At 41.0% G+C, this 18,826-nt stretch overlaps 1 protein-coding gene across 3 annotated transcripts in view; it reads left to right on the forward strand.

Moving 5' to 3' along the window:
• The window catches only part of ryk (receptor like tyrosine kinase), a 55,527-nt gene that overhangs the window by 22,316 nt on the left and 14,385 nt on the right, over positions 1-18,826 (forward strand). The window contains exons 5-10 of one of the 3 annotated variants that reach the window (XM_063466813.1): positions 3,180-3,239; positions 3,856-3,997; positions 6,731-6,831; positions 8,104-8,187; positions 12,925-13,050; positions 17,059-17,145. In XM_063466813.1, coding sequence (XP_063322883.1) covers positions 3,180-3,239; positions 3,856-3,997; positions 6,731-6,831; positions 8,104-8,187; positions 12,925-13,050; positions 17,059-17,145 — 600 coding nt within the window. The remainder of the gene's footprint in view (positions 1-3,179; positions 3,240-3,855; positions 3,998-6,730; positions 6,832-8,103; positions 8,188-12,924; positions 13,051-17,058; positions 17,146-18,826) is intronic. The other 2 variants (XM_063466814.1, XM_063466815.1) reach the window with 2 other exon arrangements.

Below are 18,826 nucleotides of genomic sequence, written 5' to 3' on the forward strand. Positions count from 1 at the left end.
AAATAAAATGGGGTAACTGGAGAACTGCTCGGGGGGGGGGGACTGGAAGAACTATGACCAGTCAAATGTTATTAAAAACATCCAGGGCCACTCGAGGTAACATGTAACAAATGACCTCTGTTTCTGTGCGCTATAGACGACAAAAATTGAACCATCGCGTATCAGACTGCACCTTCTTCAGGAGCTTCAAAGAACCCAGCAAAGCAATTAATCCTCTTTTATTCTCACCGTTGTCAGCCTGTAAACAGTAGTACTTGGTAGTGCTGGGCGATATGACGATATATATCGTGTGGACGATAGAAAAGTGTCTATCGTGCCATTTGTCTTCTATCGTTTCTATCGTTTCTAGCCCGAATTTTACAAATTATTACATAAAATATATCATTAACCCTTTACAACCGGTCAGAGCAGGCACACTCCGTTTTGCCTAACTATTTTTAAATCCCTGTAGAACTGTAGCCGCGTAAGGTAGCGCAATAATGTTTTTTTGCATATGAAAGCGGAGGAGTTGTACTTACATCTTATGCCACTAGCTTGCCCTAGGTCACGACATTCTTCCACATATAGCTTTGCAAAAATTGCATAAAAAGCACTTCCAGCAACAAAAACATAATATTCCAGACTTGCAGCAACAAAAACATAATATTCCAGAAACACGCTTTGCCGATCCGATCAGCTGTTCATAACACTTCCTAGTTTGTATATAAGTCAGCGCGAACTCTCGCATGTCCGCCATTACCTGTCCGAAACCGGAAGTGACGTCATTTTCGCGGAAAATGTAGTTTTTTAAGCTTCAAAGCCTATGTTGGTGTTTTTAAAAGTCATGTTTGACTTTATGCGCTTCTGTATCGTTTCTGGGATGCTTAGAAGTCAAATTACACTGTTGTAAATAGTTTATTTTGATGCACATGCTGTGTTTTTGCAAATTTGCATTTATTTATTTTCATTTTTCCTGTAGTATATAAAAATTTGTGTATCTCAAAAATAAAACTATGAAGACACTCAAAATAAATAAATGTAAAGATAAGCTCTGGCGGACTTGGCTCTATGGTAGGTCTTAAAGGGTTAAATAGCCTGTGCAAATATATTAGTGTTGTCTTCTCAATATACATACTCTTAACAAGAGAAAATAAAGTATTAAAAAATTATATTTTTCGCAAAGAAACTGTCTTGTGGTTTTGCAACATGGTGCTGCTTTACGTGCACCCGGATTTGCGACATGTTTTACAGTAATTCAAAACAAAGACTCTCCACTCGCTGCATAGACAAAGACTGCATACTTTCCAGATGACCACAGGTCAGGTGGTATATCGTGATATATATCGTTATCGTGATATAAAATAATTCATATCGTGATAAATATTTTTTCCATATCACCCAGCACTAGTACTTGGTATGCTTTCGGTGTCATTTCAGCTAGTCACGCACATCGCGATTTTTTTGTAACCTGATACGCACGGTTAGTTGCAGGTTACATCACAAGCTTTACAAATATTCATTCAGATGTCAAAATGACTGGCTGGTCTGTGGTAACATCACAGCCCGTGTGAAACGCAACCAGTGAGGTGACCACAACACCTTCTGGCCTCTAGGGGCAATGGTGAAGTATGCATATCCCTTCTAATGCCATCAGACAGGTACCACAACCTCTTACAGCTCACAGCAGTTTAAAAACACTCTTTCCTTACCAAGGATTGTGTAAATGCAGGGGGATCAAATTTAAAAAAAATTAATAAGAAAGGGACATAAAAACATAACAGCAGGGCAGACACACTCAAGCAGCATTGATTTAGATTAAGAAAGACTACAGATGCACCAGGGTCCTAGATCTCTCTTCATGTCATTGGCTTATGTATTTAAAGGGAGTTTACCAGGCGGACATTAACCCTTTAAAGGTCATATCAATAAATGTCACCCTTCTAATTTCATAAAATAAATAAATTAAAAATCTGTCATACTGCTGGTTCCCCTGTATTATTAACCAAACGTTAAAGTAACAGTAGGGAGATGTGCAGGTTCTTGTGTTCCTCATTTGCTGCTATTTTCAAACTGCCTGAAGATAATTACATGTGGCCCAGAGGCTTCTTGCCATATGCCCCCGTGGAAACAAATTTATTCCCGTCTTATTTTAAGCAGGAGTTGAATTGGTAGCATGAAGAGATTCTTTGTGTGCCTGAGTTGCAGTCATTCCTCCCTGTCGCTGCCTGCAGTGACACCGGAGAGGACTGAAAATGTTTGTCCGTGTTTGCTGTTTTATGATTGCAACTTGTTGTCAAAATAAGTTAACTGCTCAACTTTTCAAGGGTTTCATCATCAGCCTCTAAACAAGACCAAACTAACAGAGTGAAGAGTTTGTGTTTTGCGTTCTTCTGTTTGAAGCAGAGCTTTTTGTTTAATGTTGAGATAAATGAGCTGCTTTTGGGCTCTATAATAAATTGCACCAAAGATTTAGGAAAAAGAAAATCCCCGTCGTGTAGTAGAGACATGCTTTTTAATTTTTAATTTTTTTTTAATTTAAACCAGATTTTCTGTGTTGCTGTCATGTTGTATGGATAAATTACTTGTCACGCTCAGCTGTTATGCATCACTGCGGTATTGCTTTATCCTTGGAGTTCAGGATATGTGATGGAAATCCAAGGTCCCATATTTCCTGGGTCCATGTGGTCAAAGAAACTGAAAGTAAAAAATGTTATCTGTTATCATGAGCATTTTTAAACTTCACTGAGTGCTTACTTTTTTCTTTCAGTGTTATATGTTTTGCATTCTCACATCACATCATAGTATGTTGGTTGTGGATGGAACTTGTTTTTGAGAAGAAGTTTAAATTTCATTTTATGTTTTTAGGGGGAAAAGTATTTACAGGCGTGATAGTGTATACAGGTGAACCAGTAAGAAGAAAAGTTGGTTTAAATCACCAGAAGAAATATGGAGAAAAGCAAAAAACACTTTGCTAAAGTGCTCATACCAGCCTTAAAATGAATTAATAATCATCAGGAGCATGGGTTTATAAAGAAAGGCTCTAAAACAGAGGCTGAAATAAGAGGTTACACCAAGACTATGTTAATAAAGCCGAGTCCGAGCTAGAAGTTGGCATCATTTGAATATATTTTGATAATTTGATGTTAAATGAAGTTTATGTATTTCTCTCTCTCTCCCTTTTTTTCCCCCTCCACAAACAGGAATCGATTCTGAAAAGATCCCCATTCCTCTAAATAATAACTCTCTCCCTCGGCCTGACTGTAAGTAAACTTTCCACCTTCTCCCCCTCTTCCTGCTGCATGTATTGTTCACAGGTGGCATCAGCCTAGTGAGACAGATGTTAAATCACTAAGATGTCAGCTGTATAGGAGTCTTCAGTAGTCGGTCTTCATTAGGAAAAAAGAAAATGAATTGAGGGCTAAAGAGAGAAGGATTCATTGTGCTATTGAAGACCACTCTGTCAGCTCCCACCCACCCCTCAGAGTTGGAGTGGTTGTTCTCATCTATTCAGACTTGTGTGAGCCTCCTTGAAGCAGAGCACCATTAGCGGGTCATCTCCCTTCTGCTTGGGTAGGCCCGAGGAACCCGGGGCCCTCTGAGGCTTTTAGAGAGGTGATGAGAACAGCTCTCAGATGCTGGATCCCGGGCACAGTCACTGCTTTTCCAGGTCTCCATTAACTCTTGAGTGGAGCTCGAGGTGCTCTCATACTTTCTTTTCCATGTGTGCCAATTTTATACTGTGGCCATCCGTCATATTTTTGCATCATGCGATGATGGATGGATTTCTTATGCTGTAATCTCCCCTCTTTTTTTTCCTCATTTTTCAGAACGGCTTGTTTGTCTGATTCTTAATGTGTGACATTTTTGTGTCATCAGTAGATGGTGTTACTGCTCCCACCACCTCCACCCAGGTGTTCTATATAAGCGTGAGTGTCTGCTGCATTGTCATCTTCCTCGTGGCCATCATTCTGGCCATCCTGCACCTGCACAGCATGAAGAGAGTGGAGATGGAGGACAGGTATGGTTCCTTTGCTTGTTCTGCTTCCAAAGAAATCTTACACCCTGATACATGAGTGGCCTCTTAAGAGCAGCACTTCTTCCTGTAATCTCCACTTCAGATGAAGCTTGCACAGGTTATCAATGTGAAATTAGATCAGCACATTCAGAAAGGTTTGCCTTTGGGGCGGTCAGAAATTTTTTTTTTTTTTTTTTTTGTCTGTCCCATTTGGTTCTTTAGCCGTCAGAATTGTTGTCTGAAGACCAACAAGGATACCAAATGGATTTATTTTGCCAAATGGATCATCATGGCATTGCCGTATTGGTCCATTTGATCAACTTTTGTTGTTATTATTTATTTTATTTTCAGTAGTTACAGATGAGACAGACATGATTGGGGGATAGGACAGGGAGAAAGAAAGAGAGGAAGGAAAAGAAAAACAGAAGGGAAGAGGGACAGTGAGAAAGGGCACTTACAAAGACAAAGAGAAAAAAAAAATCTCCTGGATCACCTGTTGAGAGAAAAAGAATAGAAAACAAGCCAAAAAAAAAACAAAGCAACATACTAAACACAACACCATCATGTTAATCTAGCTAAGTGTAAACAGCAATAAATACTAAATATTGAATGTTGTTGTGCAGCACAGACAGCGCACAATGTGCTTTGAAGTAGCAGCTAAGAAAGGTGTAGTTTATGTCTACGAACAGTGAACACCCGTGTGCACACCCGTGTGGATCAGCGCGCTTGTATACAGAAGGTTTCCCCATGTAACGGTCTGCTAGAGGGTGTGGAGGGCCATAGCCCCGTCCCCCAGGGCATGAAGCAGGCATGGAGGAGATCCAGGCTCCAGACATCCAGGGACCCCAGAGTGCGAGAGCCCAAGGAGTACCACCGGAGGGGCATCCGTGCCACCCTCCTGGGAAGGGCTGAGGAGATCCCCAGACGAGGGGTCACCCAGTAGCCACGGAGCAGAAGCCAGAGGGGGCTGCACTGGCGCGCCCGCCGGCTCTGCCGACAGCCAGCTGTGCCAGAGTGAACCGAGCTGCAGGCCCCGAGGCCGGAGGTTCGAGGGCCTCCTTTGCCCCGGAAGAGGCCTGACCGAGCGACAGGCACCAGGCCCCGCCAAGTAGCCACCGGGAGTGAGCTGGTGTATACCTGAGCGCCCAGCCCCGGACACCAAGAACCACCAATGCACCGACCCCTGAGTGCATCAGTTACCGGCAGGGAGTGTGGTGAGGGGAGATAGGCCTCCACACTTTGGAGGGCCTGGGTGTTCCCAGGGAGGTGGAGTCTAAGACCTGACCTGACATATAAACACAGACAAACAGGCACACACAGACACAAACATGCATTCCCACCCTCATGCACACATATACAAACACTCAGCACTCATCCAACGTAGGAATAGACATATATGCACATGTACACACAATCGCACTCCCCAAACATACTCTATACCCCGGGTCCAGGTACCCTCGCCCCCAGAGGGGGAAACGGCACCCAGACCCAAGAGATGTGACCCTTTCCCCCCGGGGTGGAGGCAAGCAGACCGCCCCAGGCCTCGCAGAAGCAGGGAGGCCAATCTGTCAGCCAACACCTCCACCCAGCCCCCCGCCCCGATGGCTGGCAGAGAACGGGGGTGTGTGAAGACCCCATACCTCCCTCCTCCCGCTCATGTGTAGTGTTGCTGCGTGTTGTTCTAAAGTGCATTTAAAACAGGGGAGGGCATGGTGCTGCTGCCGGAGAGCAGCAGGTGTTAGCACGGCCCCTCCCGAGAACCCTCAATGTCTACATGGATTTAAAATTGAGAGGTGGGCACCGGCGCCAGAGGTAGGGTTGAATACTCAGACCATTCACTGGACGCCGTTGGCGTGGTCACCCTCAAGGCTCTATATATATGTGTGTGTTATGACAGTGTGAATAATGTGGATGTCTAAGTTGTGGAATAAAATTGAGGCACAGGTGGCCAGAAGGGGACAGAGGGGGGGGATGTCTCCCCTGCACCCTGGTGACACACCCACACCCCAAGGCCCTACCTGTGTGGGTGGGTGTGGTGGAGCGGGAAGAGGGAGGCAGCCGGGGATGGGGAGGAAAAGAAAGGAGGGGCAAGATGCTCCTCCCTAGGGCCAGCTCCCAGTTTGGATTCAGGAGACAGACACCTTCCCTACTTTCAAGACTCAAAAGTACTTAAAAGGCTTCAAACTTTCTTTTTAAATAAAGCTTATAGTTGGGGCTAAATTGGGTGATCCTGAACCATCTCTGAGTTATGCTACAATAGGCTCAGGCATCTGGATGTTTCACATAATGCACTGAACATTAATTCTTCTCCTCACTCTCTTTGTGTTTATACACCACTACTGAATTTAATCAGTAGTAATTATTAGTATTTATTATTAAACTCTCCCATAATGTGTCTTTTGTCCTGTCTTCCTCCTCCTCACCCTCATTAGTCACAGCAGATGGCTGCCCCTTCCTCATCCTGGTTCTGCTGCAGGTGTCTTCCTGTTAAAAGGGAGTTTTTCTTTCTCACTGTCACCAAATAGGGTCTTACACTATAAAGCACCTTGAGCCATGTTACTGTCAATTAAAACTATGACCTGACTGACTGAAAGAAAATGACTATCTTGTGCTTTACATTTTTTTTTTAACTATGCATATATCCTGCTGTACTTCCAGGGACATCACTTGTTAACGGAGGGAGGATGTTTATCAAGGACTTTTTCGACATATAATATACTACTCTGTGTCTTTCAGTGTGAGTGACAGTGGAAGCTCACAGGGCCTTTCTCAGCCGTCCACCCAGACCACGCAGTACCTGAGGGCTGACACTCCAAACAACGCCGCCCCTGTTGCCAGTAAGCTCCCCTACACCACACCCTTCAGACTTGTGAATCACAAGATGAAACATCTGTTCAAGTTTCATTTAAAAAAAAAAAAAAAAGTGATTCAGTTTTCCACATATTTTCTTCTCTTGCTCGGGTATCTCCAAACATGGATGCTTCTCCAAATGCAGTAATTGGCTGTGAATGACTCAGTTAGCTTAACTGGTATCATATGATTGTAATGAAGCAAACAGTTCCTGCAGTAATGCTATCTTCTTTCTTGTTGTTGTTGCTCCTCTCCTTGTGACCTGTTACTGTGGGAATAATGTGTAAATGTTCTCACCATGTGCTTTGTGTCAGACAGCAGTAAGAGGAGAAAAACGGGCCTGTTTTAGTGGTTGGCACATTGTAAACGCAGACGTGGGGAGAACAGGCCAAGCATCTAGTGTTTTAAATCAGTTCACAGTTGATAATAAATATATAAAATCTATTTTTCAGGTGTTGTGAACACTCACAAGACATCCCGAAAGGCTGATTCTGTTCATCTGGACGTAGCGTTGAACAGAATCAACCTTTTGGGATTTACTTACCTGGATGATTGAGCATGCATCAAGACACTCACAAGACAAAAATAAACATTAGATGAGTGTGCGTGCTGCTGCAGATTTGTCTGTGAGGCAATTGGTTGTTTTTTTTCCTTTGCTAGATTTAACTCACATTTCTTCTTATCCCATTCAGATAAAATGATGGCATAACTTGTTTTCAGATTTAAAATAATTTGTTCCTAAGATGCATTAAGTACAAAGAAGTCTACAGGTCGTCATCAGATATTACACATAAGACAATATGTTGGTGCAGGGAGGAAGACCTCATGAAATGATGATGTGCCTCTTTCAGTTTGGTGGGAGAGGTGTGCGTTTGAGGCTGTTTGAGTACCACAGCTGTACATACGTCTGTTTTTTGTCAGTAAATGATCCATCGCTGCCCTCTTGTGGATTCAACCCTCATCTCAACCCCACTGCCTTTTCTCCTTGTGTGTCTTAAGCCTTTGTTGCTAAATGTGATTATCTCAACTGAACTCCCTCCCCTCCCTGTTTAACTCCGCCCCTGGTGGATGAGTGTCCTCACCTAGTGAGCATGCCTGGTTTGATGGATGTTTTGAGCTGAAAGGTTACAGCGAGAGTTACACATCCACTCATTCATTCAGGTCATGTTGTGATTTTGTGTGCTTTCTCCATTAAACCCCTTCTTTCTTACCTTCTCCCACCCGCCACTCCCTCCCCGCCCTTCTCGTCTCGTCTTCAGACAACCACCCTGGTTCTGCACCCATACTCCAGCTTGCTGCCTCCTCCTTCCAAAACCCCGGTGCTCCCCCTCATGAAACCAAAAGTAAGTTTCTGGGACGTTAATTACCTGCTGTGTATTATAGTTAGGATATTGTGAGCAGCAGGATGAAATCACCTCCCTGTTTTTTGTTGGTTTGTTTTTTTCCTTTCATTTCAAGTTTTCTATTTGTCTTGGCTGCATGTACAGGTCAAAATCTTAAGCTGTACATCTCACCTGCTTTTTAGTGGCATTCTTTGTCACCATATAAAATCATTATTTACAATAGTTTCGACTCATTAATCAGTATCATAATTCATAATCATTTAGTGTTTTATTCAAGGAAGAATCCTGAAGATCCTCTGGTAGATGGTTTTAGGCTGTGAGGTTGACTTTCTTTGTTTTATAATTTTGTATAATAATTGAATTTATTTGAGTTTTGACTCCCAGTTTAAAGAAATCATAATCAGTGAATATGTAAAAAGAGTCTTCTCCTCCTCTCACCCTTTTTTCTAAAATTATCTTTTTTAAAATACAATCATGTTTCTGGAAAAGCTTGGATGCAAATTGTTACATTTTGTTTTTGTTTACAAATCTCACAAATCCACATTTTACTCGCAATAGAACATAGAAATCATATTAAATGTTTAAACTGAGACATTTTACTAGTTCATGACAAATATTAGCTCAGTTTAGATTTGATTGCAGTAACACACCTTTAAAAAAGTTGGGAGGGAGGAAATGGAAGGTTGGAGAAATAAGTGGTACTAAAAACAAAAAAACAGCTGGTGAAACATTTTGCTGCCAAATAACAGGTCAGGTCAGTAACATGACTGGGTCTAAAAAGAGCATCTTAGGCTACGTTCACACTGCAGGCGAAAGCGCATCAAATCCAGCTTTTTTTTTTGACCCTATGCGACCCATATCTGATCATGGTAGGACAGTTTGAACAGCACAAATCCGATATTTTCAAATCCGACTTAGGTCACTTTGTGGTACTGAATCTGAAACATATCTGATGTTTTAGAAAGCGACTGCTGTTTGAATAGTCATGTCGCATTAAATCCGTCTTTTACGTCACTGTCACAAGACAGATGCCATTTATCAGTGCCGGAGAAGACAAACGAGAAAGCATGGCGGCCATTGTTAAAGGACGGGCTTTCTTTTTTTCTCAGTGTCCTTTCGCTAATTAAATTGTCAAAATTGTGTCGATTACGACTGCTGCAACAACACCTACCAGCTCTGTAGCTGCCATTTTTACTTCCGTAAACAGAGCGCGTTGTGTGTGACGTCTTCTTTTGCGCGTGTGGGCCGCTTTGAGGGCTATGAACCGTTCACTCTAGAGCTGTCACATTTTATTCACATTTTATTTGTAGTGTGAACAACCAGACAAAAAAAAAATTGGATTTGATCAAAAAATCGGAATTGAGCATTAAGACCTGCAGTGTGAACGTAGCCTTAGAGAGGCAGATTTTCTTAGAAGTCAAGATGGGCAGAGTTTCACCAATCTGCAAAAATCTGCAACTACAAATTTTGACTTTGGAATAATATACCTCAATATGAAATTGAGAAGGCTGTGAATATTTCTTCGTCATATTCAGTGCATAATGTCATGAAAAGATTCAGAGAATACAGAGAAATGTCTTTGTGCAAGGGACAAGGCTGACAATGAATATTGGATTCCTGTGATCTGCAAAGAAGTCATCATATAAACATGATGCAGAAATGCACAATTCAGCAAAATGATGCTAAACCGCATACTGCAGTCTGGGTGCCACACTGGCTGTCTGTAGTCCAGCTCTTTCACCAACTGAAAACATTTGGAGCATTGAAGATCAAAGCAGATCCAGGACTGCTGAGCAGGCAGAATCCTCTAAGAATGGAAGAACATTCCTCTCCCAAAAGTCTGGCAGCTGCTCTCCTCAGCACCCAGACATTTACAGACTGTTGTTAAGTCATAAACATGGCCCTGTCCAAACTTTTTTAAGACCTGCAACAAATTCGAATTGACGTTTTTCCCTTGAAATGGTACATTTTCTCACTTTGTAAAGTATGGGTCTGTGAGATTTGTAAGTCATTGCTTTCTGTTTTTATGTCCATTTTCCAGCATGTTTTTTAAAATTTGGGTTGTAAAAAAACTAACAAAAAAAGAACAGGGTTTTGGCAAATTTGGAATCCTTTCCTTATGGTTAAGAACACTGTGGGATACTTTGATCTAGTATTGGGTTTTCTTGAACTGAAACAAGAACCAAAATGAAATAGATCAGTGAAACTCCTTAAGTCTAAATAAAACACATAAACATAATTCGAATTTTAAGTAAAGCACAATAAAATTAAAAATTGCCTGAGAATTCGGCCTCACAGTACTAGGATTGATTGTGTGCAGTCCCAACCACATCCGTTCTTGTTTACATTGTTGAGACAATCACTGCTCATAGTTTGACCTGTAGGGGGCAGCATTGCTCTGCACCATGATAGTTTTTGCCACACTGTGACAGTAGAGCTTTAGAGCTTTAAGAAGAGGTGTTTATGGCATATTTCTAAATGTTTTGACATTTAAGATCCTGTTTTCACTTCCTCCACCGGGCTCCTCCTGTGTAGTTTTGGTGGTGAATCAGCCCAAAACCTACACAGGAGGAGGGTGTTAAGGAGTCAGGACCACAGAAATGTATTCTGTGGACATGATCATCCTGACTCCATGAGACGAGATCTTGCATGGGGCTCCAGACCGAGGGTGCTTGATGATCGTTTTATATTTTCCTCCATTTTTAAATAATCACACCCTACAGTTATCCCCTTCTCACCAAGCTTTTGGCTGACGGTCTGGTAGCGCATTCCAGCGTTGTGCAGGTTTACAGCCCTGACATCCTGTGCCAGCATCTTTGGTCTTGCCCGTAGTGGTGGAGAGGCTGGAATGGAAGAAACTGATTCTGTTGACACATGTGCTTTATACACATGACGAGTTTAGATCAGGGGTCGTTGATTCTTGTTGACTCTGGTTCAGATCTTTTTCTTTCTACAGGAAGAGCTCTTTAGTTTCTAAGTGCCTCTTTAGCTAGCGTTTGTTAACTGTTGTGTTTGTTTATGTGTGTGCGTAATCTATAAGGAACTTTATGACTTCACCTCTCGCCTCTGAAAACCAGCAGTTAATAACAGCGAGTACATGGGGAGGTTATGTAATAGATGTGCTGTAACACAGGACTTTGCATGAAGTCGCTGTGATGCAACATGTGCAGGGTACTGTACATGTGTGGCTTTTTCCTGGAATTGCTGTCATTTCTTTTCTTTGAGTCTACATATTTTAGAAGAAATATGACACTTGTGATCCGAAGCAGAAGCTCCCAGGTTGTTTTTGTGTGCTAATCCAGGTTTAAAAAAATGTGTCAGTCATTTGGTAAGAGGTTTGTTTAGATTTGGATTATGTGTGCCTTTTAACCCTCAAGCAACATAGATAAAAAGTGAGTAAAATGACAAGGTGGAATCATTTATGACAGGATTGTTGTGTCTTTCAGTGTGGATGCTGTTTCATCTCCGACAGAAATGTTCTGTCATTAATTATGATTTTCAGGGTTTGGGTTTTTTTTTTGTTTTTTTTTGGGGGGGGGGGGGGGGGGGGGGGTTAAAAAAAAAAGTTTAAACAAAGATCATCCCTTACTTCTTATAAACTTATAAATTTTACTTTGTTTCTATAGAAAATATGTATTGCAGTTTGATTGTCTTATTTTACCATTGTGAATCCATTTCACCTGCTTTTGTGCAAATCGAAGTGGAAACGAGAGAAGCCACTGCAAAATGACCCTCAAAAAAACAAGAAAGGAATGGTTTTAGCACATAGTGGGCACAAACTGCTGCTCCCTCTGGTTTGATTTCACAGAAGCAATGAAAAAAACAAAAAAACAGGTGCCTGCAGACCATTCAAGTTGCACAGGTTGTGCAACTCCTCCAGGATGCCAAACATATATATGCAGATAAGAGAGCTTGCTGTGTCTCGCATCGCAGTGTGACAAGAGTGGAAGTGGACTGTCAACCCAGCAGCAGGACCTGCATACAGCATGTTGTAGCATCAAATTATTTTGGTGATTGTGTACTTTAATCATCGAGAAATTATAATGAAGTCATCATACTAAAGCTGTTATTCATCCTTTGGTACTTTGATGCTTCTGCAAATGAAATTAAGACCACAGGTGTCAAATATGTGGCCCAGGGGCCAAAACTGGCCCTCCAGTAGGCCCCACAAAGTATGCAAGTTACAGTAAATAAACTGTTTGTTTGTTTGTTACATAAAATACACAGCTACTCTGAGTATATTAGTGCAATTTAAGTATTGGTGCAAAGCAGATGCCTAGATTGTTTAATTAATGGTTGATGTTTGGATACAAAAATGTCACATTTTAAGGTTTTTTGGGATTTTTGTTTGTCTTTGGGGTTTTTTTTATTTTCAAGCAACAAACTCACTGAAAAACCCAACAAATCTGGGAAAAACTGAGAAATAAGGTTGACTTTAGACATTTCTTAGGACATCTCAGGCTGTTCAACACTGATTTTCAGAATGTACTAATATTTCTTTACAGATTAAAATAATAACAAAAATTTCAGAATGTGTTTACAGCCTATTTAAATGAGTTTTGCTCCTGACCTAAAAACAAACAAACTTTGCATTAACTTGTCACATCCATGGCCTTGAAAAGTTGTTGGAGAAGACAAACTGAACTGAAATGTCCCAGCAGCACATAATGCATACACAGCAGGTTTCATGAATTAATGAAATGTGTTCATTTATTTATTTTTTGTGTGTCTTTACAGGTTACCCATCTCTGCGCATAGAGAAGAATGACCTGAGGAGTGTGACTCTGATGGAGGCCAAAGCTAAAGTTAAAGATATTGCAATCTCAAGGGAGCGAGTCACACTACGAGACGTCTTACATGAAGGTATTTCCCTTCCCAGTATTTTAGGCCTATGCCCCGGTGTTTTGCCTTTTAGCGACATTTCCAGGGAGACTCGAGTGATTTGCGTGATCTAGTCTATATACGCATGAAATGAAACAGATTTTAAGGAGCTTCAGTCCTGCAGTCATGAGTAATCTTGTTATGCTTCGTCCAGCAGCGTTTGTTAATTTAACTTTTCAGCATGCACGTTTTTGTCATGTTCTGAGTTTTCTATATAAAGAACATAAACAGAGAGAAAAAGGAAAAGACTAAATGTTAAAAAAAAAATTAAATGAGATTGCTTTAACAGACTGAGTTGAGATTTAAGCTTAAATTACAAATTACATGGTGCTAGCATAACCTAAAGGGAGAAGTGCTAGTAGAACACAATAATTAGGCTTTTATTTGTAATTGGAATTACTCCTTAATTTTAAGAAATAATGTTTCTGCAAAAAAAACATGCTTTCACTTTTAGTATTTGAACATTTCTAGTTGAAATATGTCTGGTTCTAAAGGCCTTAGAAATAGTTTATCTGCTGCTGGCAGTGAAGTTGTTTGAAAAGATTTTGTGTGGTTGAAGCTTGCCAGGATACATCAGCACACCTTTAGAAACCAATGGGATTGTAGCAGCAGTAGTTACGAATATTCCTGCCACTATCGGGAATAGTCAGGAAGCTTGTTACAAAAATGGACTTTGATGAATTTTAACTATCCATCTGTGTATTTCCTGCTGCTCAGCTGAATCTGAAAGGTGATATTAACACTTGTTATTGTTTTAAATTTTTATAAGTAGATTTCTCTAAACACGAATAAAATAATGACTTAGAAACGTATAAATAAACAGAAGCCAAAACACGTTTCACAGACACAGATAGTCACACCTCACACTAATAGATTATTTAGCAAACTGACTTTGAGGCCTAGCAGACACTAATTGGCTACAGCTGCCTGTGTTGTGAAACCATGCCCTCAGTGTGGGATTTAAATCAGCACTGTAACACTTCGGAAACCCTACACCGTATCTCATACCCTAACCCGACTTACACCTCCACAGAAGTGTAACTATGTAACATGTTGAGGCAGCCTGCAGCGACTGCCAGCTGGAGGAGAGTGGATCAACTTCAGTTAGTGTTTTGGTGCTGTAGGCACACCGTGTACAAGAGTGAATACTGGCAATGATGTTGGCCACTTGCGTAAGGTCAGCACTCATCAGCTTGTTTATTTCTACTGTAAAGTGAGATCTTTAAACATGGGAGTCCATGGGCATTGACACATGGTAAAAATGAGGTAAAATACACAGTTTGTATATAAATATAATTTGTGGCAAAATTGAAAGTTCAGTGATATAATTGAAGGATGTCTTTATTAAAGAAAACAACATTAAAAACATAGTGAACTGAGTTGGGACAAACGAGTTTGTGAGTCTGTTTGTCAGCGGCAACTTAAACTCCTTTGATGAGGAATGTAAAGGATCACCCAGGATGGGCTTGGCCTTCTTTAAACTCCTAACCTTGCACAGGTGAGGAAGGTCATGCAGGGTCACACCTGCAGTTTTGCTGCATACTGTAACTCTACCTTGCAGTCTCAAATCACAGGCATAGAAATCATAAAAGAATGTAAAAAGATGTTTAACTTAACCATCAAAATTATACAAATGTTATTGAGAAGTCCCATGTTTATTTGTAGCGTATTGTGAGCATAATACTGACGATAGGCTTCATGAATGTGGTTTATTTTTCCTGTTGTGGAGTACAAGCATGCCTCATCAGATCAGTATCAATAAAAAGTTGCCAAGAACGTCAAAATAGTAAAAGTTCATTCCTGCTGAGGCGTATGAGTTTCTAACAGAGAGCCTTAGACACTGAATTTTCTCAATCTTTTTCTCTTTGGCCTCAAATCAAAGCTAAATGTCAGGGCTTTGGTTTGGCTCGATCTGTGCTCCTCGCTTTGGAGGCTATTCAGCTTTGTCATGGAGTAAAGGTACTGACAAAACTGTGCTTCGTTTTCTGGATATTGGCCCACACCGGGGCTTAGAGTGAATGATGTAACATTTACCCAAGGGTGCATATAACACAATGGAGAAGAAAAATGTGGGTGTTGTGTTTTTAAATGCTGCTTGACAGCCTTCAGTGGTTTAGTCACTGCTTCTGTTTACAATGTAACAGAAGCACCACTCTTTCTCTGATACACTAGTTTTACTTTAAAGAGGTTGTGCTCACAATAAAAAGCCTTGTGTCTAAAAGAAATAATGAAATATTTTACAAAGATTGAAAAATGTTTCTCCTAGTAATGAATAATAATAATAATATCTTTTTAAGAAGTTTTCCAAAGAGCTCATAAAGTAACAAACTGTTAGGACTGGAGAGGAGAACCTTTGAGAGGTTTTGGAGTTTCTTCAGAGAACAGGAACTAGTGGAAAGACAGATGGAGATGGAGATTACTTGCTGCCTTTATAAACTATTCATGCACTCTAGTATTAGATTGTGGGCCTGAAGTTGACTCATGTATGTAAACTTGCAGTAATAACGTAATTGTAAAAACAAACTGGGATTATATTGATCCCAGATGTTTACAGACATTTGTCAAGAGTGTTACCTCTCATTTGGCATTGATCTTACTGAAGCTGGAGTGGATTTGTTGTGATGATCTCATCTTTAGGAAAGATTAACCCCTCAGATGTATAAAAGTAGACATTTGCTAAAAAAGGGGATCCAGTAAGTGGTGCAGAAGGATGGTCATGATTTTATCAATGATGGATAATAGTTGTACATTGGCCTCCGCCACAAGATGCAATCAAACATCAGCACAGAATTCCCAGCAAGTGGTGTTGTGCATGCTTTGTACAGCTACCAGTTTTATATCTGGGAAATGTTCTGTCACATTAACGTGTGTGGGATTGCAACATTTTTCGCTCACAAGCAGTGCAGTTCCTGCTATGAAGTCCTAAAGCCAGGCACAGTCGCGCTGTGGTACAGGAAGTGTGACTACAGCCAACATGTCAAAATTCACACTCTGTGTTCCCTCTGGGCTCAGCAAGTACAGCACACGTGTAGCACGTTGCCTTCATATGGGAGTAGTGGCCAATCGCACTCTATTCCCATAAGATGCGCCACAGCAAGCCAGAAGTCAGGCAAATGAAATGTGCAGCTGTTAGTGTTATAATACCCATTTCCCTCTGTGGTGACATGATGACTTTGCAAAAGGTTTTTGGTTTGTTTGTTTTTGTTCACCCTAGTTACGCACATAGTTACTCCTGATGAAAATATTGACACAAAGTAAAGCAAAAAACTTTACAAGGTTTAGAGCACTGCTCTGTTCTGTATTATCAGCCTTCTGCAAGGAAACACACTTTCTAATTGCTGGTATTTGGCTGACGTGCAAACAAAATGATATAAAATTTATTATTAATAAGATTTGAGTTTAAACAACAAAGAAACAGAAGGTCACGTCTCAGAGGGGTGAACTTGGAGTGCAGTTGTGTTTTTTGGGAGCCAGCAGGTCCCGACAGGCTTGACGAAGAAGGCGGGAGAGAGACACTAACCCTGTTGTTAAGCTTCGACTACTTTCCTGTTGAAACACAAGGCATAGTTGGCCCTGAGGCTCAGATATTTTCTAAGTTTATGTTGATGGTTTATGTGCTTAAATGCCATTTTAGCTCAGAAAAGTCCTGGAGCTACAGGGTGACAGTTTAGACAAAGGAGATGATGAACACGCTCACTTGGCCTTTCCACATCGTAAGCTTTTCTCAGTTGGTCTGAGTGATGAAAGCTCCTCTGAGCTAGACTGAATTGCTGTTGCTTTGTATCGCCTTAGTGAAAAGCAGCCAAAACTGCCTCATCCCATTTAGCAACAAGGCATCTTAAGCAGAAGCGTGTCTGCCTCTGTTCACTAATCAGCCAGGCATGGTAGCCTCTGTGTGAGGTGACATTTCAATCTTTGAAACAGTCGCCCCTGGCTTTCTTTCTTTTACCCCTTTCCTCTGATTAAAAACCTGCGTTTTGTCTTTGACAGGCACTTTTGGCCGCATCTTCCACGGCGTGCTGCTGGATGAAAAGGACCCCAGTAAGGAGAAGCCGGTCTTTGTGAAGACCGTGAAAGGTATGCTCCCTGTTCCAGCTTAAGTAAACATATTGTAAAAGAAATGAAAATATTGACCACTCAGGTTTATCCCTGTCATCCTGTCGATAAGTAACTTTACCCAGTATGTTCAGGGTTATTCAGAGGGATGAGGTTACTGAGGGGGAACACGCTCACATGCACTGTAGTCTCCAAATCTGTGTGGACACGCAGCAGATCAGTGGAAATATTTCTTTTCTACCCCCTAGCCAGTACATCAGAGTAATATCATTAGAAGATATACCACTGCAATAATCTGATCATTTATTTTTACATTTTTTATTTTCTATTGATAAAAGAAAAAACAAAACACACAAAGTAAATGTAGTAGACTACACCCTTTACCCCATTTAGACTCGTGGCTTTTTGAAAATCCTATTGAAGGTTGTGCTGCTGTTATAAAGCTTTTTTGAACATTTTCTACTGATTCTTGGTTGCTTTTTAATTCACACACAGTCTCCTAAATAAAAATCAAGTTCTGCATAGATCCTGTTTTTAGTTTCATTTTAGTGACATTCTCACACTATTGGAAGGTGTATTTAATTCCAAGGGTCACACTGGGAGATGAGAATCAGATTAAAGGAGCAAAGATGCATAGTTTAGTAGCAGGATTTAATTTTATGTGAATTGTGATTTAATTTAAGTTTTATCCTTATTAAGTCCTCGACCGACCTAGAATGAAAGTTTATTAGGCTTTAAAATGGGGGGAAAATAATGGTGGTTACTGTTCTACATCATCGCTACCAAACATCTATTTCCCACAAACAGTCAGCTGTGGGACATTTCACGGATGCTTGATCCAATCAGGATCTGGGGAGTTTGGAGGCCAGGTCATTTGGCTTTTATGTGGTCCGGTTAGATTCATTGCCAGTGCTGCGTGGGGTCCTCTGCCATACAGTGAAATGTACAGGCTGGTTCTTTGCTACGTTAACTGTTATATAGAAACACAACAGTGGTTGGTCCATTGATTTAAGTGCGTATTTTATGCTTCAGTCATTGAGGAGTGAAAGTGAGTGAAAATGAACCAATGTCCAAAGAAAAACTTTTTTAAAGACCTTCAGAAAATTTGGAGAGCTATTGCTCAAGACCACCTTAATAATTTCAACAAGGTTCCTCTCCTTGGAAGCAAAATACAAATAAAAAATGGCTGTAGACTTTCGCACAGTGTTGTATAACAGCGGATTTGTGGCCCGCATGAGTGAGCGCTGTGATTCCATCACTGAACTGAAACATGACTGTAACACTGAAGATGTGGGCGCGATGACAAACATCCGCGAACTAAAACATAACCAACACGTCAGGTTGCAGTTTGGAGTTGTTTTTTATGCCCTGCGGATGAGCACCGATGATTGTTACCCAAACATTGTCTCTCAGAAACAGTAGGTACTTCACTGCTAGCTTCAGCCGATGACCCTATATGGGTTTCAATCCAATAAACAGACACACGAATTTGACAGTAAATGAATAATAAGTCTTACTCACGCTGCAGGGTTGCATGCCAGCGAAGCAGCTCCCGTATGCAGGACTGTCAGGTTCTTTGTTAGCGGCATGTGTCGGCTTTCTCTGCCAGTTGCCTTTTGACCTCTCTATTCTCTCATGTTTACTCAGTGAGGGGTGGATACCACTCGGCGAACAATGTCTTCATGCCAGTTTTGGCTTTGTT

This window comes from Pelmatolapia mariae, linkage group LG23, assembly GCF_036321145.2.
Source record: "Pelmatolapia mariae isolate MD_Pm_ZW linkage group LG23, Pm_UMD_F_2, whole genome shotgun sequence".
NCBI classification, from domain to species: Eukaryota; Metazoa; Chordata; class Actinopteri; order Cichliformes; family Cichlidae; genus Pelmatolapia; species Pelmatolapia mariae.